Source organism: Notamacropus eugenii, chromosome 5 (assembly GCF_028372415.1).
Source record: "Notamacropus eugenii isolate mMacEug1 chromosome 5, mMacEug1.pri_v2, whole genome shotgun sequence".
Classification (NCBI taxonomy): Eukaryota; Metazoa; Chordata; class Mammalia; order Diprotodontia; family Macropodidae; genus Notamacropus; species Notamacropus eugenii.
This window is the reverse complement of record NC_092876.1, coordinates 124540144-124564202: the sequence shown is the minus strand read 5'-3', so window position 1 is coordinate 124564202 and position 24059 is coordinate 124540144. Positions and strand designations below refer to the sequence as shown.

General features: G+C 41.0%; 1 protein-coding gene across 6 annotated transcripts in view; it reads right to left on the bottom strand.

Annotated features, from left to right (window-relative positions):
* The window catches only part of TENM4 (teneurin transmembrane protein 4), a 1206236-nt gene that overhangs the window by 96519 nt on the left and 1085658 nt on the right, over positions 1-24059 (bottom strand). For all 6 annotated transcript variants that reach the window (XM_072610720.1, XM_072610721.1, XM_072610718.1 and 3 more), the window contains 2 exons: positions 6881-7000; positions 631-892 (listed from right to left, as the gene is read on the bottom strand). In XM_072610720.1, the coding sequence (XP_072466821.1) occupies positions 631-892; positions 6881-7000 (382 nt within the window). The remainder of the gene's footprint in view (positions 1-630; positions 893-6880; positions 7001-24059) is intronic.

The following is a 24059-nucleotide window of genomic DNA, read 5'->3' as shown; positions in this document are numbered from 1 at the left end:
TCCTTCAGCATAGCCCTGATCATGCCACTCCTCTCCTCTGCAATTTTCAATGGCTCCCTATTGTTTTTAGGATTACAGTACACTCTCCTTAGCCTAGCACTCAAGGCTCACCACAGTCTTTCTCCAACCTTTCCAATCTTATTTCATATGACTTCCCTTCACATGCTCCATATTATAGCCAATTCGGATTACAACTATTTGTTTTCTAACCTTGAAATGCCATCTTCCACTTCTTGTATTTCCCTAATTCTGTATTTTAATTCTTCCTCATTTCTGTCCTTCAGAATCCTCACCTTCCCTCAGGGCTCATCTCAGGAACTATGGCCTTGCTTGTTTTCCTTACTGAAAATGTTCTCTGCCTCCACATTATTAAAGGGTCTAATTCAGAAGTTGCTCCCTTTGCGCCCATCCCCCCTTACTTTGCATTTTCTCAGAAGATATCCTTGCTACCCATCATTCCCACAATGAGCTGTTTGAGGTCCTGCACTTTCTTTTTCACCTTTTTTTAAAAAAGTAACCTCAGTATCTAGTGCAGTAACATGAACATTTAATAAACATTTGTTGAATTGAATTGCCTTGAATCTTTAGCCCTATCACTCTTCCCCTACCCCATCTAAGCTGGATTCATACCTGGATTTCAGGAACGATAGGCCCTTTTTCTGCACATGAGCTTGCAAAGGCTGTCAGAGGGGAGGGAGAGACGATAGGGTTGGGGCGGGCAAAGTTGCTGAGGTCACAGCTTGGGATCTCGTTCTCCTCATGTCTCATGACGATGGTTTCCATGACGAAGAAGCGGTCCCATGGGAGCCAGAGTGTGTGCTCTTGAGTGATGAAAGGTGCCCGCTCAAACCTCAAGATGATGGAGATCCCACCATTTGTCACCAGATCAAAGCTGGAAACAAAAAAGGGAGAGCTACAGATCAAATCCTAATAGAGGGGAAAAAGTCCTATGTTACAGTTCAATTGAGGAAGTCAAGCGCTCATTCCACCAGACCCAAAGTCATGCCAAGCCAGACACCATTTCCTGTTCTTACCGAGAGGCATGACTACCATCATTTGGAGGGTAAACCTTGACACCCCTAGGTGACTCTGAGACCTCAGAAACTGGTTATGAAATGTTAGTGTTTGTGAATGTCTCCTTCCTTTGTCTGCTGCCCCTCCCTCAACAGAATATTTCATAAGGTTGGCACCTGAATGCTAGGCTCAACTGACCCTTGAAGAGAAGGCAGTCCAGGGCATTTAACTGAAATCCATCCATTAAACTGGTCAGGCCAGAATCGTGGAACTGCAGAATCCCAGTGTTGGGATATCAGAGGATATCTAGTTCGGTCCATGTTAGAGCAGAAATTCCCTTCACAACATCTTCAACACGTGATCACCCAGCCTTTGCCCCAAGACCAAGGGCAAGGAAGCTCTTTTGGAGAGTACTTGTTATTAGGGAGCTTTTCTTGGAATTCCTTATTTTGCTGTATGATAACTTCCACTTAATATTTGCTCTTGGGCCTTCCAGGCCCAAGCAGGTAAAGCCTAATTCCTCTTCTCATGATAGGCTCTCAGATACCTGAAGATAACAATCACATCCTTCCCTAAATCTGATCTTCTCACTCGAGCTCCTCCAATAATTCCTGGATGGCAATACTCTCCCCATGGTAGTTGGTCTCCAGTTGGCCAGTATTCTCCTGACATAGGCAGCAGGACTGGGACTTAGGAGATGCATGTAATTAGTATGTGAGGTCCTTTGTTCACTTGATGCTTCCAAGGCTCCATTTAACATGAATTTAATATGCGATTCTATCCCTGTAGACCCTTTTTACTAAGACAAAACCTGGACTCTTTAGGACTTTGCTCATTTTCATGATTGATTATCATTGGTGACTTGAATTGCCTGGTAGTCAGTTTTCTGGTGAGGAACCTACTCAACGCTGGTATAGTTGGTGCATTTTACCTTGGCCCACTTGCTGCCATTTTCACTGGAAACATTAGGGATTTTTTTCTACTATTATTTATGCCATTACAGAACACTGCCTTTGGGAGATCAGACAGGTGAATATGAGGAACAATAGTTTCCATTTCTCTGGCCCTTTAGGGTTTCCTTAAGACAATCACGTGTGTGTGTGTGTGTGTGTGTGTGTGTGTGTGTGGGTGTGGGTGTGGGTGTGGGTGTAATGACAGTGCCAGATTCTACCTCTCTGCCACTTGTCTGACATGACATCTCCCAAATCACTTAAGCCATGGAATGCTCTGGGATCTTACATGCTCTGACAGATTCTCTAAATGCTAGTCAGGGGCAGTGCCTAGCACTGGGGAAAAGTGTGTGTATGTGTGTAGGATTGGGAAAACTGGGCCTAAAGCTCATAGTGAAAAAAAGGGTACTTGTATCTAATTTCATATTATTATATGAGAACCTGAAAAGACATTAGCTTAAAAGGGTCAGGGTCTCCCATTGCATCCTGGCCATCTCCAGTCATCCTGTTGAATATTTGGTCACTGGACCCAGATGGCTCAGGAGGAGAAAGTGAGGCTGGTGACCTTGCACAGTCCGCCCTTACTCAAAACAAAGTCAGCTGCAAGTCATGTCATCATCTCCCTAATGTCATAGTCCTCTTTGAGAATGAAGGAGAAACATGACCAACAACACAACAACCTATTATTATTTTAAAGAGAGAGACAGTGTGGCTTAGTGGACAGAAAGCTGGCCTAAAGCCAGGAAGACATGCTTTCAAGTCCCATCTCTGATGTTATGTGAGCTGGGCATCGAACCTCTCAGTCTAAGTCTCTAAAGCTTTTAAGTGCAAAGGAGAGGCTGACCTGCATGGTCACGGTATGGATTTCCCTCACCTGGGAATTCTTCATACCAAAAAATAGTCCCTATCCGTAATTTTCCCTTAAAGGGAAAAGAAAAAGCTATCTAGAGGCTTCATGGAATAGTAGATAAAGCCCTGGATCCAGAGCCAGAGAACGTGGGTTCAAATTCTGCCTCCATTACTTACTAGCTATGTGAATGACCCCAGGTAAGGCACTTCACTATTCTGTGACCACTTTTCTTATCTGCAAAATGAGAAGGTTGGATGACATGATCTCTAAGGTCTCCCTAGCACTACATCTTCTGGTCTCTGTGTCCAAAATTTCCTTGACAGAATCCTTTTCATATCACTTGGTGGAGTAGTACTTTAACATAACAAAAGGCTTTTGCTATTGATCACATTCTGTCATTTGAGTGTCCACAGGAACTCTATGAAGTACACAACCTGAATATATTAATTTCCATTTTACAAATAAAAGGGCTGAGGCTTACTTGTCCACAGGTCACATAGTGAGTCAGTGACACAGGTGCAATTTTAACCCAGGTCTCAGACTCACAGCCACTCAAGAGTTAGAAGGAACAAAAGGCAACATGCTTTTATTGAGCACCAACTGCAGGCAGAGTACTATATTCAGACCCCAAAGGTCAATTAGGTCATCTTTATATCTGAAAAAAAGATGGCTTGTACTCTTCATGACAAGCACTTAACCAGCTTCTGCAAGTCCACTCTACACCGATGAGTTCTGTGTTGTGACGTTCCAGCTCCTTCACCTTCAGGCTGCCTTTCTTTTTGCAGAATAATTTTGTTATTTACTATCTTGGGTACACAGCTACTTAATATAATTGGTGACTATTGTCCATAAGGCCAAACTTACTCCCTACCAAAAATCCTCTGGATTGGGACTCTGGGGAAGATGCTTGATTTGAAATACCAGGTAGGGCTTTAGCTTTCCACACCTACTCTTTTAAAAAAGACTGTGAGAACTTGCTGCTGCTTGTCAGCGCACTGAACAGCCTTTGTGTGTTGATGAGGACATTTTTAACAGTTAATAAGCATTTGGCCAGCATTACAACCAGACAAGGAGAAAGCTCCCTTCACATGAGGCTGTGCACAAAAAAGGAGAAAGGACTAGGGGGAGGGGGAGAGAATCCCATTCTACAGGCTCTTGGGGAGACAAAGGCCTCCTGGGTTTATTCTTAGATACACCTTCCCTTCTACAGGGCAGGCACAGAGAACTGCAGGAGGAGCTCAGCTCTAATGGGAGGGAACCAGGCTCATTAACTTACTGGGAGAAATCTGGCTTCAGGTATGGGCATTCAATGTACCCCAAAGGAGAGGCATCAATCTCATTTCAGGCTCCAGGAGCTGAGAACCACCAGAGGTTGTGGCAATGTAGCAGGAAAGACTGTCACTCCCAAGTGTCAGGTATTGCCTTGATGGAGCTGGCCTGCTTTTAAAGAATGCCCTTCTTAGCCCTCAGAAGGTCAGCCAGAGAGCAGGACAGGGAAAGCGGGGAGGAGGGGAGGAAAGAATCCCACTGACTCTCCTCTGCAAGCTTCGTTGAGGTGCTGTCATGTCCACAAAATGGGGACATCAATCCTTGCACTGCATTTGAGTTCTATTTTTGGGACAGATCCAGAGTTAGAAGGGACTTCCAAAGTAATTTCATCTGATTCCACTCTTCCTAGAGATGGGAAAACTGAGCAGCTATACCAGATAAAAATTTCATTGGTTGGTTGTCCATATATAGGCATAGCTGGGCTGGCTAGGTGGCATGGTGGATAGAATGTGGGACCTGGAGCCAGGAAGACCTGAATTTAAAACCTGCTTCAGATACTGGGGAAAATAACAGCACCTATAAAATGGGCACCTACCTCCTGGGTTGATGTGAGGGCAGAATTGGGTAATATTTGTAAAGAACTTTATGAGTTTAAAGTACACGTTAGCAGCGTCTTATGTTGGGAGGGCCCAGTGATACCACCTTGTCAAGGGCAAGAAAATCTGTAGGATTCCTGGTCATTGTGGAGAGGGAGAAGAGGCACAGCTGGGCTGGGTGAGAGTTCCCTAGGTATACAGATGCTAGAAAGACTGACGGGAAGAGGGGAGGAACTATCTCCTGAAAAATTCCTATTTTAATGACTCATCCTTGCTAGCTCAGTATCTTTCTCTTTCTTAAGGAGTATGTTGATGTCAGCACTCTCTAATTTACAGCACCATAAGAAAGTCTCCTAAACAAACAGACTCTGTAGTGTAGTAGGGGGTAATCCCACTCTGATTATTGCTCAGAGGGAGATGACAGGGTCTCTCTCATCAGTCTCCAGCTGCCCTGTTCAGGTCACCACATCAGCACATTTCAAAGAAGACATTCGGGATGTAAGATCCCTGTAGATTACATCATGCAAGGGCTGGCTGAAGGAACAAGGGAGGATTAGCCTGCAGAAGATTTGGGGTTGGGGAAGATGATGGCTCCCTTCCAGTAGGGTAAGGCCTGATGTTGATTTGTTCTCTTTGGCGTTGGAGAATGGTCATGATTAGGAGTAACTTGATATGAGGAATAACACCTTATCCCCGAGAGCTAAGCAAAAAATGAATTGAGCTCTATCAGGAGGTAATGAGTTCCCCATCACTGGACATCATCCAGCTAGGTTTAGAGGATGGCTTTTAGGAGAATTTGAAGATAGGATTCCTTATCTGGGTGAGGATTAGACAAGATGTTCTTGGAGGTCCTTTATCTAGAATCATAGAAACAGCCTTCAGGAACAGGGTGATCACATACACCTGCCTTGTTCTAAGACCTCCCCGAGGTCTTCTCCCTCTGTGCATGTGCTGTTCTTGAGCTCTGGTTCAGTGTTTAAAGCTGGATCAATGGGACATTAAAAAGAGAAACGTTGCCTACATTGGCTTTGGGAGGATGTCACTTGCTGTCTGGGCAGGGAAGTTCATCCATTTAATGGGAGAATTTATTGGGTCCCAAAGGAATGCTTCTTAACCAAATTCTGCCTCCTACTGTCTCTTGGAAGGTGCCTGAATGAGAAGATGCTTTTTTTTTTTTTTAGCTTAACAAAAATCTTGGTTCTTAACAGCCAATCACCCACTTCATTATCACCCTGGCCAGGACAAACTGAAGCCTGGTAGTCGATTAAACAGGTGTTAAAAATCAATCAGGCTGCAGCATTATCTCCAACAGGAGGGTGAGAAGAAAGTTTCTGGATACATGATTTAGCCAGAGGGACCTTCTCTCACCTTAATTTATTAAAAATAGAAAACCCATCATTTCTGACAGGACAAATATTAGCATTTCCATCCTTCTCCCAGAAAGCAGCTCTTATCACTCGTGTGGAAAGGTGGCACAGAGTATGAATCAGATCCAAGCTCTCTGCCCTAGTGAGCTGTGCAACATTGGGAATTTCACTTCCTTGGCCTTAGTTTCCTCATCTGTAAAATGGGGGATGATAATACTTGCACTAGGTACCTGACAGGGTCCTTGGGAGCAAATTGTGGGTCAAGTATGTCTTTTATTTTTTCTTTTTGGAGGCAATCAGACTTAAAAGACTTGCTCATTATCACAAAGCTAGTAAGTTTCTGAGGCTGGATTTGAACTCAAGTCCTCCAGACTCCAGGGCTAGTGTTCTATCCACAATGCCACCTAGCTGCCCTGAGTAAGGCATGCCTTGATGCGCTTCAGAAATGTGTGTAATAAGGAGCAGCAGTAATAATCAGCCTTTAGATGTAAAAGTGCTTTGTTAATTTCAAGAAGTCTTTACTACTCCCCAATGACACTTCAGCATATTTTAGAAAGGTCAAGAATATGATATGAACCTTGAAGCAATCTAGGGATTCTAAAAGGCAGAGGTGAGCAAGTGGGTGCAGTCTAGGCATGAGTCACAGCCTGGGCAAAGGCAGGGAGATAAGGGATAGCAAGCCAAATTTGGGGAACAACTAGGGCAGGGAGGTTTGGGTGAAACACATGTGGGATGTGGATACAGGAGTAATCTGAAAAAAGATTATAAGGTAGGTGGGAGCCAGGTCACTGAAAACTAGCCTTCACATCCTGCTAGCCACAAAGAAACCATTACCTGCCATCTTGTCTGCTGATGGTATACCCAAAGAGAGGATTGTTGACAAAACTGATGTTCACACCAACCAGTGGAGTTCCATCGGATGTCATCACTTGGCCTCGAATGACGCAGGCATGCCTAAAAGGGTAGAAGGAGGTTGGAGGGAGAAAAACAATGCTGTTGAAGAAAAAAAATGATCCATTCCAACTGCTCAGAGCAGACATTCATAGCATCTACACATATTTATTAAACACTCTTGTGTGGAGGGCAACTCAATCTGCATGAGGGGAGAGCCAAATTTTGTTTAAGGCATAATTTTTGTTCTTATAGCACTCACAGTTTAGTAAGGGAAATAAGGAACTAAAACAAATATAATATCCAATAACATCAAAAATACATGAGAAGAGTTAAAAATATGTTGTGTGATCTTTAAGGTCATTACTAACTAGAGGGGAATCAGCAAAGAGATTCTGAGTGAGGCTGTATTTTAGTTATGCTTTACATATTAAGGAGAAAACCAACACATGAAGAAGATGAGGGAGGGCATCTCAGGCATAGGGATATGTGTAGGCAAAAGAGAAGAGATGGGGAAAATACAATGCATATTCTGTGGGGCAGAGATTTGAGAGAAGTTTGGCTAATGGAGAGTCAAGGAGGGAAATAACATTCTGTGAGACTTTGAAGGTAGAGTTCTCGGTCTTAAATTCTAGGCAGAGGCATCTAATACTACTTGGGGGCAAGGGATTGCTAGAGCTGATTGTTAAATTTTTAATGTGATCATTTTACACTTTGAAAATCAGTAAATATTACAATCAGGGCTCAATTTATTGTTTACTTGATTGTCTAGACTTAAAAAAGTGAAAGAGAAAATGTTAATAATACAGATTAAACTTAAAAGTGTATGCTGTATACTTCCCTCTCCCATCTTCCTACTCCTCTCAGAGCTACTTGTTAGATATTTACTAGCACACCTATGCTTAGAAGGTAAGAGAGAATCACTAAGGACTTTTAAGCAGAAATCTCACATGACAAAATCTTTGTGTAAGAAAGATTATTCATCAGTGGTATGGATGATGGTTTGGGATGGGGAAAGGGGTGGTAGTGGTCAGAAAAGGAGTAGAGGAGGAAAGACCTATTAAGAGGCTCTTGTGAATTATGCAAATAATGTGACTAAAATGTCCACACCCTTTGAACCAGAGATGCCATTGTTCTGCTTATACCCCAAGGAAGTCATTGACAAGAAAACAGTCCTCAACTACTCCAAAATATTTATAGTAGCCCTTTTTGAGATAGCTAAGAACTAGAAATAAATCCGATGCCCATCAACTTGGGAATGGCTAAACAAACTGTGGTCCATGATTATAATTGGAATATTACCGTGCTGTAAGAAATTATGTGTGTGATGAATACAGAGAAGCATGAACAAATCTCTGTGAACTGATGCAGAGTGAAGTAAGCAGAACCAAGAAAACATTATGCACAATAACATAAATGGAAAGAACACACCAAAAATTAAGAGTAATTATAACAAAATTATAAAGATCAAGTGGGACCCCAATGAAGAGATATAAGAAGATACCCTTGACCCACCCCTTTGGGGAAGTTGGAGGTCCATGAGTTTCACACATTACACGTTTTTGGACTTTCTTGATGTCTTAAGCCCTTGGGCTGACTTTTTTTCTGCCTCTCTGGACAATCTTATTTCTCATATGGGAAGGCTCTTGGAGATGGGGAGAGAAAGGACTCCATGAGATACCATGGTGATATAAGAAACAGAAATCATCAATTTTTTTTTTAAAGAGGCTACTTTAAAGAGGCAGACAGTAATGAGAACCTGTACTATGGTGTTAGTCTTAAGAATAGAGAGGATGGGGGGGCAGCTAGGTGGTGCAGTGGATAGAGCACCAGTGCAGGAGTCAGGAGGACCTGAGTTCAAATCTCACCTCAGACACTTGACACTCACTAGCTGTGTGACCTTGGGCAAGTCACTTAACCCCAATTGCCTCATCCTGAGTCATCTCCAGTCATCCTGATGAATATCTGCTCACAGGATTCAGGTGGCTCTGGAGGAGAAGTGAGGCTGGTGACCTGCACAGCCCTCCCTCACTCAAAACAAAGTCAAGTGCAAGTCATGTCATTATTTCTCTGATGGCATAGTCTTCAGCAAGGAATGAACACACAGAGAGGATGGGACAGGTGAGAGATATTGTGAAAGAACTGATATCTATTCTCTTTCAAAGGATAACAGATTTACAGCTGAAAGGGACCTCTGAAATAATTTAGTTTAATGTCCTCATTTTGCAGATAAGGAAACTGAGGCCCAGAGAAGTCAAATGGAGAGAATAACAGCATGTACCTCACAAGGTTGTGATAAGTTAGCACAGTGTCTGGCACATAGTAAGAGCTATATAAATGTTAGCTATTTTTATTATTTATTATTATTATAACTAGCCCCAACGTACACAGGCAGCTAGGAACAGGATTTGAATTCAGATCTATTATACCATGCCATCTCTCTTATGAGAGGCTCATCTTAGAGGTTACAGTCATTATAATTTTGGAACAATTAATGCAGGTCACCCATGGACTATTTTTCTGTGACCAAGTCTGGTTCCTTGTCTTTTTTCTGAGGCCTCATGGGATTAGAGAAGGATGAGTCATAATCTTCTCATCCTCATAATATCTTGTAGAAAGATCCCCCTCAGGAGAACAACTATTAAGAGGTGTTTGTTTGCAAATGTTTCCTGCAGAGTTTAATTTTCTGGAGATGCTAGACACTACTGTGAAAGCTGGATATTAATAATAATAATTCACATTTCTGTGATTCTTTATGGTTTAAAAAGTGCATGAATTGCAGCAACACTAAGAGAGAGGCAGTACAAGTGGGATTATCCCCAGTATATGGATGAGGAAACTGAGTCACATAATAAATCTGGAAGACAGTTATTCTTGACTTGGCAACTTGCATCCAAAAAAACCCCAAATGGCTCAGAGAAAGATGTTTGTTCAGGTTGTTTGCCTCCAGCTTTGGAAGTCGCAGGAGAAGATACTCACTTCTGAAAGGATCAACTGGATCCAAGAGAGAATCATAAAATCTTAGAAAGGGAAATGGTCTTAGAAGTTTAATTCCCTCATTTTTTTTTTTTTTACAGATGAAGAAAGTGAAGCCCTGAGAGACTGAGTTCTGAGTTTCATATTTCTGGAAGGGAATTGGTAATCTGGATCATGTCCAGAACAGGGTGACCAGAATGGTGAGAAGGCTGAAGATTATACCAGATGGAGAAGGAAGGAACTGAGGCTGTTCACTCCAGGAGGGGGGGGGGGCGGGGCAGGAATGACTGCTCTCTTCAAGAATTCAGAGGGTTGTCATATGGAATGGGATTGGACTTCTCCTGTCCTCTGAAGGCAGAACTAGAAGTTGGGGGTAGATATTGCAAAAGGGCAGATCTTGACTCAGTGTTAAGAAAGTCCTCCTGATGACAAGAGCTAGACAAAACTGATAAGTGTTGCATGGCCTCCAGTCCTCTCACCATCCTGATCGCCTTTCCCTGGAAGCGTTCCAGGTTGTCAATGTTCCAAAAGACAAATTTGCACTCCTGGCTTCCTGTGTTCCTCGACACAGCTGAGCACTAGGCCTCTGTTTCTTTTATTGACTTATACATTTCAAATAAATCTGTCTTCCTTCAGTGTCAAGTAGCTCTTAGCCAAGTCTACCTGCCATCTCCCCTCATGCCCTCCCAGGGACTGTAACAATTGCTTTATTTACACCCTATGAGGAAAACTGGTTCCCCCAAGGCACATATTTTCCAAAGAATAGTAATAAAGAGGCCTGGACAGCATGCATAAATTTGAAGTCTGTTAAAAAGGCCTGAGTCTCAAGCCTTGCATGATTAGATCCTCAAATCTTTACTTCCCTGGGTGATAAACCTGTCCCCGTTTAGGGGGAAAAACAATTAACACCAGGCTTGTAAGCAGCTGGCCTCTCCAGCGTCAACTTGTCCTTTCTAGAGGCAAGATCTACTACCCACAATGCATCAAGCCCCCCAGGAATCTGACTAATGCTAATTTCATCAGCCATTTCCTTCCCAAAGACCTTGGTCTCAATGCAATTACACGGCAAGTGAACTACGTGGTGTGGCAGGTTCCTCATCCCACCTGGGAGGTCTCCTGATCTATTTATGGGAAATTATCTCTCCTCTTAACGGGGAAGACTGATGCCATCCATCATACTTCAATGGCGCTGAAACATGTTTCCTAGCATTAAGGAAAATGGAACTGCTCATCGTTCAGACTACATCATTTTAAGCAGTTGGCAGGATTTAGAACTAGTACACAGAAATCACCAACTTCTTGATTTTACATACGGGGAAACTAAGTCTCCCAGAGGGTAAGCATCTTCCCCAAGGTCAACCAGGTATTAAGTTTGAGCTGTGGTCACGGGATCCTAGATTTAAAACTAAAAAAGACCGTGGAAATGGTTTAGCTCTATTCTGTCATTTTAAAGTGGAGGAAACCATGGTCCAGGAATGATAAGAGATTTGGCCACATGAATAAACAGCAGGGCCATGGTTTTGAACTAAGGCCCTCTGATTGAATTTTGTTCTGTTTTCACTTGGTGAATCATCAATAGATCTCTTCTCTTTGTTCTGTGTTGTCTTCCAGATTTCCTTTAACAGTCTAACCCTCTAGGTTTGAGGTACTATGGTAATCTCATCTCTAGGGGCAGTTTCTACTTTTTGGTTTTTCTTCGCTCCTCCCCTTCCTGGCTATATACTCGCAAGTCTGTCTTTCCTCTTTACTTTTCCTTGGGGATTTTCCTATAATTGATAGAACTCTAAATCAGGCCTGGATTGGTCTCATGTAACCTCCATGAAAGCAGACTGGAGAAGAGGAAATTTTAGATCAGCATCCTATGAAGTAACTGCATTCAGAGAGAAGATTAAGTTGACTTCCACCCATTCCCCCGTGGGCAGTAGAAGGCCTCTCGCCAACACAGGCATGTGGCCAAGTCCCAAAGCAAAACACAATCATCTTTTTTTTTTGTCTCAATAGAGCTTTTCAGAAATAGGAACAACTGAATCTCAACATTTAACCATCAAAGGAAAAAAAGAGATGTAGAGAGTGACCTTTTAGAGAAGGCACCAGAAATGTGTCCCTAGGTTTTCTTTTGTTTTGCTTGGTCAGAAAACATTTAATCTATGGGGGACCTTCTGCCTCCCTCAGCCTAAGAAACAGGTCTGACAGTGTCAAAATGGCAGACCAAGTGGGTCAGGCCCCATTAGTTTAGCATAAGAGTTTCACCATCTTGTCCTCTTCACAAATGTTGTACTTGTGTACCTGTACTGCATAGCAGAGGTGTCAGCCTTGTGACCCACTGACCATACTCAGTTATGACGTTCCCAAGTGTGACCCGAACCAGATTACAATATAATTGAGAAATATTTAACAGAATAAGTAAAAAATACAATAAAACAGATAACGCTGATATGTGGTTTTTAAAGTCAAATGTGGATTATGGGTGGATCAGTGGGTAGGGTACCAGGTGCCAGGTCTGGAGTCAGAAAGACCTGAGTTTAAATCCAGCCTCTGACATTTACTGGTTGTGTGACCCTGGGCAAGTCACTTAAGCTTTGTCTGCCTCAGTTTCCTCAACTGTAAAATGGGGATAATAACAGCACCTATCTCCCAGGGTTGTTGTGAGGATCACATGACATGATAATTGTAAAGCACTTAGCACAGTACCTGGCACAAAGTAAGTATTATATAAGTGTTAGCTATTATTATCCAAGGACTGGTGGCCCCCATTTCTAAGTTCAACACCACTGTTGTAAAATATTTTAGCCATATTTTACACAAACTAATATTATATTAGAATTGAAAGGAGCAATAGATTTGGAATAAGGCTTGGGTTCACATACCAATTCTGCTACTTATGTTTTGCCTGTATGACCTTGGGTAAGCAATTTCTCTTCTTGGGGTCTCAGTTTCCTCTTTAGTAGAACAAGGAGTAAAACTAAATCTTCTTTCCTTGTTAGTAGAATGAGAGACAGGTAGAATAGGTCAGGAAAATATCACCAACTATTGAAATGTCTGAATTTATTATCTGGGATTGCTTGGGCCTCCTTAGCCACAGCAAGGCCACTCATGGTGAAGAACATTAGGGGGCAGGGGTAAGAAAGGATGAGAGAAGTAACAGGAGCTGGAAAGAGAAAGTAGGACACTGAGGGAAAGTGGAATGGAAAGGGGTGACAGTTTGGTCAACTGATCATTTTTATACGTAGTAAACATTTTGCTGATCCATAAATATATTCCCTGGACCATCAGCTGTAAAACATTGGGTCAGATGATGTCTGAGGTCTTTTTCTGCCTAAATATTCTAAGGTCCATTCCAGGTCTAACATTTGATTTTCTATGTTCTAAAGATCTTCCTAGGTCTAACATTCCATTTTCTGTGTTTTAACAGTCTGTGTTCTAAAGGCCTTTCTAGATTTAACAGTTCCATTTTCTGGGTTCTAACAGTCTTATGTTCTAAAGATCTTTCTAGGTCTAACATTCTGTTTTCTGGGTTCTAACAGTCTATGTTCTGAAGGCCTTTCTAGGTCTAACATTCCATTTTTTTGTTGTAACATTCTATGTTTTAAAGACTTGTTCATCTTTAACATTTTATGACCTAAAGGACTTTCTAGCTTTAATATTCCATGTTTTATGTTGCAGCATTCTGTGTTCTAAGATCTCTTCCAGACTTAACATTCTATGTTCTAAGGTCCTTTTTAGCCCTAATATTCTTTGATTCCATGATTCTCAAGCACATTTTAGCTCTTATATTCTGATTCTGTGATTCTAAGTCTTGAAGTTTCCCTGGAGGTTGAGGAGAGAAAATTGCCAAAAATAAACTAAAAAATAAAATGTAGCTAACCTCACATGGCCTTCTGCAATCTACAATACCAGCGTGACTCAGTGCAAGTGTTTGGCACAAGCCAGGATGCAAACTATGCAATGAGGCTGGGCAGAGACTTGCCAAGAAACCAAGCACCAAAATGGCTGGTATGTGATCAAGCAGGAGCTCAGCTGAATGATATTAGACCAACTGTACATTAAGGAACTTGCTGCAACCATTTCTCAAGATGGGCTGATGGACTTGGAATCAGGGAGAAAAGTCTGAAATATGGCAAACGAGCCAAGGAACCCCTTCCTCAAGCTGATGAGATGGGGAGGCAGCAATGCAGAGTGAGGGCTGATGATAAGAGCATCTCATATTTGTATATTACTCAACTGTTAGAAAGCACTTTGCACACATTATCTCACTTGATAATAACAGTAATGATCATCATAGCTTGCATTCCCCACAATACTTTAAAGTTTACAAGGAGCTAGCATCATAATAACACTCTTTTACAATCACTCCAACAGTGCAAGTACAATTATCTCTGTTTTACAGATGAGGAAACTGAGGCTTAGGGAGGTTAAATGGCTTGCTCATGGACATCCAGGTAATTAATAACTCTTAGAACCAGAATTCAAAAACAGGTCTCCATGCTCCCCAGTAGGGCTCTTTCTACCACACCCAAGTCAAAACACTGAAAAAGTTAAATCCTTTTTTTTTTTTTTAAAGTTGATTAGTTGTATCTAACTCCTTATTTTTATTTTTAGCAAAGATACTGGACTGGTTTGCCACTTCCTTCTCCAGCTCATTTTACAGAGGAGGAAACTGAGGCAAACAGGGTGAAGTGACTTGTCCAGGGCCACACAGTTGGTAAGTGTCTGAGGCTGGATTTGAATTCAGGTCCTCCTGACTTCAGGTCTGGCACTCTATTCATTGTGCTACCCAGATGCCTACTCAAGAGTCCTTTACTCTGCTGCTAATATTTTATATGACCTTGGGCAAGTCTCTTCCCTTCTCTGGCCTCAGTTTCCTCTTCAAAATCAAGGAGTCAAATCAGACAATCACTAAAGCCTTCCCAGAGGTCCTGACATTCTATAGATTCCTAACAGCATAAACAGAGTGTGAAAGGTCCTATTAATCTACTACAATTTGAATAAATAAGGAAATAAAAAAACCCCCCAAATATCTGTTCTAGGTTTTTAGAAAGTATAACTGCTTTGCTTTTCTCCCCAACCCCCAAACCTCCTCCCCCTGCAATCTTGCTATACAAATGCATATATAGTTTTAAAATAATGCTGGCAATTAAGTTCAATGTTTTATTCAGTGCACATTACTTAAGCTGACGAAGGAAGATGATGGGAAGAAAACTTTAGCTTTCCATTAAATTTTTTTTTAATGAAAGCAGCTAATTAAGCCAGTATTCAAAGGATCTGAATATTCATTTTAGGATTTAAGGTAGGAAACAATAATTCTAGACTCTCCATGTTTGAAAAGTATTTGTTACTAGAATGTCACTATCAGTTATGTAAATAGCCCCAATGCGTTAAGTGTGTAACAGATTTATGCTCAAGACTCTTTCAAAATTAAAAAACACACCAAGATTTTACTAATTCAAGCATGGTGGAAGATAATCTGTCCAATGTTCTGAAGTCGTGATGCCAATCGTTTTTTCCCTTCAGTTTCTGTGGTGCTGCTAACCATCGAGATGGGTTTGGGACAATGTGGCTACCTTCAGGGTATAGGATGTGCCCCTTTCCATATCTGTTTCTAGGCACCTACATTTAGTAGGTATCTAAACAACGTTGGTTGCATTGAATGGAATTGTTGAACTTCTGATCAGATTTGATGTTGTCAGCTATGTTGTTTTCTAGAACCCTTCTGGCCTCAACTTCCCAACATTGCACTTCCCAGGTCCTGACCAATATTTACAGGTGTTCCTCCTTTGTCTCTCGGTCTCTCTTCATTTCATCTTCTTCCCCCAAACTCTTGAGATAAGAATTGTAGTTTAACACCTTCTATGTCCAGTTATCTCACAAGAGCCATGCTAACAGAATTTCAGATTTGGAAGGTAGCTTGGAACAAGAAATGCTCTAAGTTGAGACTCCTAATCCCAGGTCTTTCATGAGCCAACTCTTCTGTTCTGTGTGTAGGACCCACAACTTGAGCCTCCTAAGGTATTGTCTTAATGACAAAGGAGCATTTGGTTACCTTGTCAAGTCTTCTACTCTGCACCATTTCTAAGCTTCTTCAGATGGTCAAGAGATGTTTACTGTCTATATGACCTTGGGTAAGTCACAACCTACCTTAGACTCAGTTTATTCATCCATAAAATGAGGAAGCTGGATTAGATGTCCCCTGAAGTCTTTTCCAGCTCTAACTCTATGATTCTATAGACCTAAAATGTGAATATGAGAATGCCTCATATTTAAGCCCTACTCTCAAGGATTAGCCATTGTTGGTCTTTATGAGGTAGTAGGCTGCCAGAAGAACACCAGATTAGGTGGCAGGATAGCTAAATTCAAGTCCAAACTTGGGAACTAATTAGTTGTGTAACTTTAAGTAAGTCATTTCCCCTTCTCTGGGTCTCAGTTTCCTCTACTGTAAAATTCCTTTCAGCTCTAACATTCTCTATTCCTATAATAGACCGTAAACTCGGCCACTGAATTTGGAAGCTTTCTACTGAACCATTCTCTGAGGGAATCTTCATCCATTAGGTGCAAGAGCAAGGATGAAATGCAAATGTGCCAATTTGCCCTCTCAGAAAACAACTACTTTTGTCCAAAGGTGTTCTGTAAGAAAATAAGGAATTGGGCAGGCAAGGATTTGTGGCAGACCCTCACGGGCTGTCTGGAACATCAAAATTGCTCCTGGCATGGAAGAGGAAACTGGTCTTCAGACCGTGGAAGACAGATAGGGAAAGGCCAAATTTCAACCAGAGCCAGGAGGTGGTCAATGAAGTCAATAGAAGGGGAATTTTAAGAATTTGGGTTGGATTGTAATTCAGTAGGAGTCTGACTGGAACCAAGGCTAGGCAAGTAGGAAGTGCCAGGGCAAATCCAAGAGAGGGAAAACTAGGGAACTTGGATCAAGATGGCAGCTCAGGGGCAGAGTAGCACTGTAAAAATATCATTGGACTTGGAGTCAAACACCTGGATTTAAATCTCGGCTCCATCACTTAATAGGCTTCTCTTCTATTCTCTGAGTCTTATTTTTTGCTTTGTAAAATAAGCAAGTTGGATGAAAAGATATCTTAAAAAAAACAACCAAACTTCATTTATATTCTTAAAAAAAATACTATCTTTTGTAACGTAAAATTACTTCAATTTCACTTCCTTGCCCAGACAGCCATCCCTTATAAGAAATGAAAAGAGATGGAAAGCAGTCCGGTGAAATTAATCAACATATCAATCAAGTCCAATGGTATATGGAGTGTTCGATGCTCACAGTCCCCCACTTTTGCAAAGAAGAGAGGGAGATACCATCTCCTATTTCTTCTCTGGGGTCAAGCTTGGTCATAATTTCACAGTATCAGATTCATTTTTTGGTAGCTAAGGTGGCGGGGTTTTTTTTTCCATTTACATGATTTAAATTATTCTATATATAGTTCCCTGGCTTTGTTTACCCTGCATCACCCAGTATGTCTTCACATGCATCTCTTCTTCAAAGTCCTCAGTGGCAGGGATGGGGATGTGGAGGTGAGTACAGTAATATTCCATTACATTCATGTACCAGAGTTTGTTTAGACACTCTCTAAGATCCTTCCCAATTTTACTGATCTAAGAGTTATTTACTAAGTGATAACACTGCAGATTCTTTCATGGTTGTTGTTGTTCAGTCATTTCAGTTGTGTCCAATTATTCATAACTTCATTTGGGGTTTTCTTGGCAAAGATATTGGAATGGTTTGCCATGTCTTTCTCCAACTCATTTTACAGATGAGGAAACTAAGGCAGATAGATTTGAATGACTTGCTCAGAGTCACACAACTATAAATGTCTGAGGTAAGATCTGAACTCATGAAGATGAGTTTTCCTGAGACGCGGCACTCTATTTACTATACCACCTAACTGGTACCTTTTAATAACACATATCTGCAGTGTACCTGTCTAATCCCTAGAGGGGGGTAAACCCAACAGAAGCCAGGATCTATACAGCTATCACACAATAAAATTCCCAATGGTACCTGGCGCCAGACCCCAAACATAAATAGCACACATTACTCTTTGTCTTTAAGCCATACAACCCCCTGAAAGGGTTTCCAGCCAAACTTCTCGTAACATATTTCGTATTGCTTTTCGATCTTTGCAATAAAAAACATCTCCTAGGCCTGCTAAAACTTGACTCCACGCTGGGGATCATTCTGGATGCATTCATTTCTAGGGCTTGTCAATTCTTTGCTGGTTGGTTTTCCTCTCTGTGGTCTCTTTTCTCCCTGGTTGCCGCCAGCCCTACAACTTCCTAGGAGCTAAGCCAAAGATCATTATCATCTTACTTCATTAACTTCAACATAGTTTAGGGACATTTTCATAGATCGGTTATCTAATGTGTGGATTATCCAGGCCCAGTGAGTGCTTTCAATTCTCTCATTCATGATAATCTAGCTTTTCACTGATACTTTCACTGGGCATAGGGGTGGGGCAGGGTGGTGCTGGTTGTGGACAGGTACCTTTCTAGTTCAGTCGCAATATCTCTTCATGTCAGTCAATAAACATTTATTAAGCACCTACTATGCTCAAGGCGCTGTGTGAAAGAAATGTAAAAGATAGTCCCCACTTGCAAGGAGTTTAAAGTCTAACGAAGGTACAGACAAAATGTATACAAGATAAAGTGGAGTTAATCACCAGAGGGAAGGCACTAGAATTAAGGAGATTGGGGAAAGGTTTCTTGTAGTAGGTGGGATTTTAGATTTTATTTGGATGATCTAGGTAGATGCATCCATACTTTTTTGGTGACTGAAGGCAAATAATGATGATGATGATAAACCAGGCCTCCAGTCAGGTGATGAATTCCTTCCCTGAGCCTTCTCCTATACTCCTACTGACCTCAAGCAATGTCTATAAAGCAATACAGGGGTATGCTGGTAAATGTTTAACAACCAGGTTGTCAGAAAACACACAGAAAACGTATACACACTTTTAAGTTAAATCTGCCTTATTAGCACTTTCTTGAGTCTGGACAATTAACAAAACAATAAACTGGGCCCTGATTTGTAGCCTTTGCCCATTTCTCAGGTGTAAATGCTCACGCTGGAAATTTAAAAATCTGCTGGAGTTTGAACCTCTGGGACTGTATGTAAGTTTTATCCCCTTCCAAGATTATGAACTATGAAGACTGTTTCTTATTCATATATGCAATTCCCTCAATCCTTGTTCTAATACACTGACTACAGTAGGTAATTTATAATATTTGTTTAATTGAATTAATATTACAAGTATTGTTGCCCTGATTTCAAATCTGGCCTCAGACACTTACTAGCTGTGTGACCCTGGTAAGTCACTTAACCCTCTTTGCCTCAGTGTCCTCATTTGTAAAATGAACTGGAAAAGGAAATGGCAAACCACTTCAATACCTCTGCCAAGAAAACCCCAAAATGGTATCACAAAGAGTCAGACAAGACTGAAACGTCTCAACAAAGTCTATTGACTTGCATTTATTAAGTACCTACTATGTGCCAGACACTGGGAATACAAAGAAAGGTAAAAACCAAATCAACCAACAAACATTTCCTGTTTTCCAGGAGCTCACTTGCTAGGTGACTTTGTACAAGAAGGAAATCACCTTTCTAGACTTCAGTTTACAAGGTTGGAATGGATGATCTCTCAGGTCTCTTCTAGCACTAAATTAATCCCACGTTCTTTCTTTTTTTAATTTTAATTTTTTTTTTATTCTTTGTCTTAACAGCCTAATTTCTCAGGACCCTTCCTCCTCTGCATTCTGTGTTCCAGGACTTAAGACTTCTCTCAGTTCTACCAATGAATATTTTTCTCTCTCTAGGGCCCCTTAGAGCTCTGCCAATCTGTGTGTGTTTTTTTTTTTTTTGACTGGAGCTTATGTTAATCCTTTAAGTGATTGACAACTCGGAACAGGTTAAGACACAAAGCAAATGGGGACAGTAAGTGGTTTTGAAATCAATACAAGGATGATCAAGTGGCCAAAGGGAAGCTGTTATCTGTTCATCAAACTGATGTGAAAAGACACTCTTCGAATCCAAAATTTAATTCAGCAACTTGCTTTATCATCATAAACCCTCATTTCAATGTGGACAGTGATTTTTTTTAAAGAACATGAATTATATATACTTGCTGGCATTTTGGAAAAGAGAAGTTCTTTGCCTTTCTCCCCCCTCCATCAGGGCAATTCATCTTTGTCTTTTTTGTTTTTAATGGTGATGAGACGACTTGTCAGCTCAGCTTGTTCTCAAAAGCAAGATGGTAATGCAGTAATAAATCCAATCAGAAGCTGCTGTCAGAAGACCTGTGTTTATTTGGACTCCATTAGAAGGGGTCTGAGTAGTATCTGATACCCAAGAGGAAGAGAAAGGTTTCTCTAGTTAGAATCACAGAAGACTTGGGAATAAAAAATCACAGAATGTCAGAGCTGGGTAAGGCCTGACAACAAAGAAGAGAGATCAGGCCACAGAAGATAGAATGCAGAAGCTGAGAGAGGCCTCAGAACACAGGCTGGTAAACCAGGGACGGGCAGAACCTTCAAAATCATCCGAGTCAACCCTTTCATTTTACCAAGGAGGAGTCTGAGGGTCCCAAGGGTGCAAGTTATCTTGTGCAAAGGTAGGCCTTTAGCAGAGGCAGCACTGGAACTCGGTTGTCCAATTTCCTAGTCCAATGCTCTTTTCTCTTACAATACGTCACCTCTTAGAGTCTATAAGTAAGAAAGAGTATACCTTCCCAGATGAAATTGTCTACTGAAAACTGGTTTTTAGAAATTGACTGATGATAATAGTTGGCAGGTTTATATTGAGGGATGTGCTGGTAAGTGTAAATAACTAGCTTTCAGGAAAACCACAGGGCACGCTTTCAAATTTAATCTGCATTAATAGTTTTTTCCTATCACTTGCTTAAGTTTTCGACAAACTATCTATTCCTGATTTGTCGTGTTCGCTGATTTCAGGGGTGGAAATAATCCCACTGAAAATGTAACAATCAGCTGGTTTGAGCTGGTTCCAGCATACTCCAGTATATGACACTCTATTTAAAGTTTGGAAAGCACTTTACCTACAATATCTCATTTGACTCCCACAACAATGTTGTGAGGCAGCTAGGTAGAAAAGTGAGTGAAGCTCTGGACCTGCAGTCAGGAAGACCTGAGTTCAAAAGCAGCCTCAGATACTTATCAGCTGTGTGACCCTGGGCAAGTCACAAAAACAAACCAAAAATCTCCCTCTCAGCCTCAGTTTCCTCATCTGCAAAATGGGGATAATAAAAGGATCTCATATAGGGTTTTGGCAAGGTTCAAAGGAGAAAATACGTAAAACTCTTTGCAAAACTTAAGGTGCTATATAAATGTGAGACCTAATTATTATTACTATTAATTAATCAATCAATCAACATTTATTAAGCACTTACTAGGTGCCAGGTACTGTGATACAAAAACAGGCAAAAGACAGTTTCTGCCCTCAATGAACTTACAATCTCATAGGAGGAGTTCAGTCATTTTTCAGTTGTGTCCAACTCTTCATGACCCCATTTGGGGTTTTCTTGGCAGATTCTGAAGTGGTTTACCATTTCCTTCTCTAGTGCATTTTATAGATGAGGAAACGGAGGCAAGCAGGGTTAAGAGACTTGCCCAGGGTTGCACAACTAATAAGTATCTGGGGTCAGATTTAAACTCAGGTCTGGCACTCTATCCACTGAGCTATCCAGCTGCCCCAATGGAGGGGACAGCATTTAAAATATATACAAAGCAAGTTATATCCATGGTAAATAGGTTACAACTAGCAGAAGGAAGAAACTGGAATTAAAAGAGGCTGGGGAAGATTTCCTGTAGAAGGTGAGATTTTAGTAGGGACTTAAAAGAAGCCAGGGTAGTCAGTAGCAGAGAAGAGGAAATAGACTGGAAGTGAAGCGACTTGCCCATGCTCACAACACTACTAACTGTTGGGGGCAAGATTTGAACTCAGATCTCTTCCAGTTCCTAGTCCTCTACTCTTCCCATAATACTATGCTGTTTCAGTGAAGAAACACTGAAAAAATATGTGAAATATATATTTTAACTGACCTCCAGCTTTCCTTTTATCCTTCCTAACACCTGAAAATTATGTTTTTATGGCTTCAACATTCCTGGAAATCTGACATCTGGAAGGAGAGTAGAAAAAAGATGGAATGAGCAAAGTGAACTTGAATGTGGGAGTCAAAAGACCCGGGTACAAAGTTAAGTTCCAACACTAATTGGTTGTGCTAACTTAGAAAGATCATTTTATTCCTCTGAGCCTCAGTTTCCCAATTTGTAAAACTGGGATGAAAAAACAACAGCAACAATAACTGCTAGCATTTATATAGCGCTTTAAGATTTGCAAAGGGCTTTCCATGGAGTCCACCATTCCCAGTTTCACAGGGGAAGGAGTAAAGCAGTTGAAATGTTAAGAGTAGGGTGCTTTGTAGCCATAAAGAACTGTCCAAAGGTGAGGGATTCTTAGGAAGATTCATTAAATCTCTATTTCTTGCCTGATTAAAGCCTAGTACTGGAATAGAGATGAATATAATATTCATCTTTATATGTAACTTCTTATAATTAGAAAGCCACACAGTTTCTAGTGAAGTTGTAAAGTGTTATTTATTGCTTGCTTCCTGATGATTGTACTCTGGGGTTAGGGTCAGCTGAGGCCATAGAAAAAGAGGAAGATGTCTCTGAAGTTTAGTTCTTGTTAATTATACCATGACACAATGACAGGTTTATAGTTGTGTGTGTGTATGTGTAAGTCATACAAAAGTAAAAATATTGGATTGAGAATAGGAAGAAATCTTTGAGAACACCTCAACCCCTTCATTTTACAATGAAGGAAACTCAAGTTTACAGAGCAGAAATCAAGTCACACACCCAGAAAGCAGTAGATTCAAACCCAAACGATCTGACCCTGAAGTCAGTGGTCTTTCTAATACTCACTACCCAGGGAGGGGATAGGTTCAGTTGGGAGAAGCAGATTATTACCAGTTCTAGAGTGGCTAAATTAACTTATCAGGCAATTTCAACTACATTCAACACAGCTGAGAGCCAACAGCAAGAGAGCATTTAAAACAGTTGTCATAGCATCCTGTACTAATCAATTGAATGCATTTAACTTAAAGGAGAGACCCTTAGGCCCTTGCCCAGTACCTAGTTACCCTAAATTTACACATAATTTTAGCAAGATGTGTGATGGAGTTTCCTAGTCCGTAGAAACTGACAAGGGAATCATCTGACTGATTGAGGCCAGCAAACTGAAGGCAATAATGAGGTGCAGTAATCATTCTGACATTAAAGGAGAAGACAGAAAATCTATCAAAAGAAGATATCAGAAGGTTTAAGTAAAAGACTCAGCAGCCTGGAGCCAGACAGTACAGTGGCCACCAGTCCCACATCCCTCAATAGCTCCTGACCGGAGATTTTAAAGCTACAATTCAAATTTGTTGGAACTGAAATGGTCAGCAATTTCGGAAAACAGAGTAAAAAGAACCACAGATTCAGAATCAGAGGGCTGGGTTCAAATTTAGGATATGCCACTTAGTGACTACAAGTCACTCACTCTCTGTGCCTCAGTTTCCTGATTTGTTAAATTGAGGGGTTGGTGTTTGATGGTCTTGAGACCCTTCTAGTTTTAAATCTATGAATTGTAAGACTTCCTAAGGGCCAATAACTGAGCCTTCTTTGATTATATTAATTCTGTACACTCCTTAGCTTAGTGTTACCTATACTCATACAGAGAAATGAATCATAAAATCATCAGATTCAGAACTAGAAAGTATTATCATTGGCTAGCTCTGAAAGAACTTTTCCTTTTCTTACACTGAGCTGAATAGGCTTCTTTAAGTAGTTGCTTAAGGGATGGCCCCTTTAATAAAAAAAAAAAATCAAACTGGGAGGAGAAGACCCTCAGGGTTCCTGGGTAAAAGAGAAACAATGACTAGTTAGTATTTCTCCATCCCTGAGAACAGGACTGTGTGTATAGATGTTAACACACACATACACATATAGGTATATCCTTTTTTTTTTTAATCAGACTTGTGATTAGACTAAGATAGAGCAATTATAATAAGAAAACATCCTCAACCAACACAGATGAGCACTAGCTCTGAATCTTAACAGTCTTTAGGAGCTGACA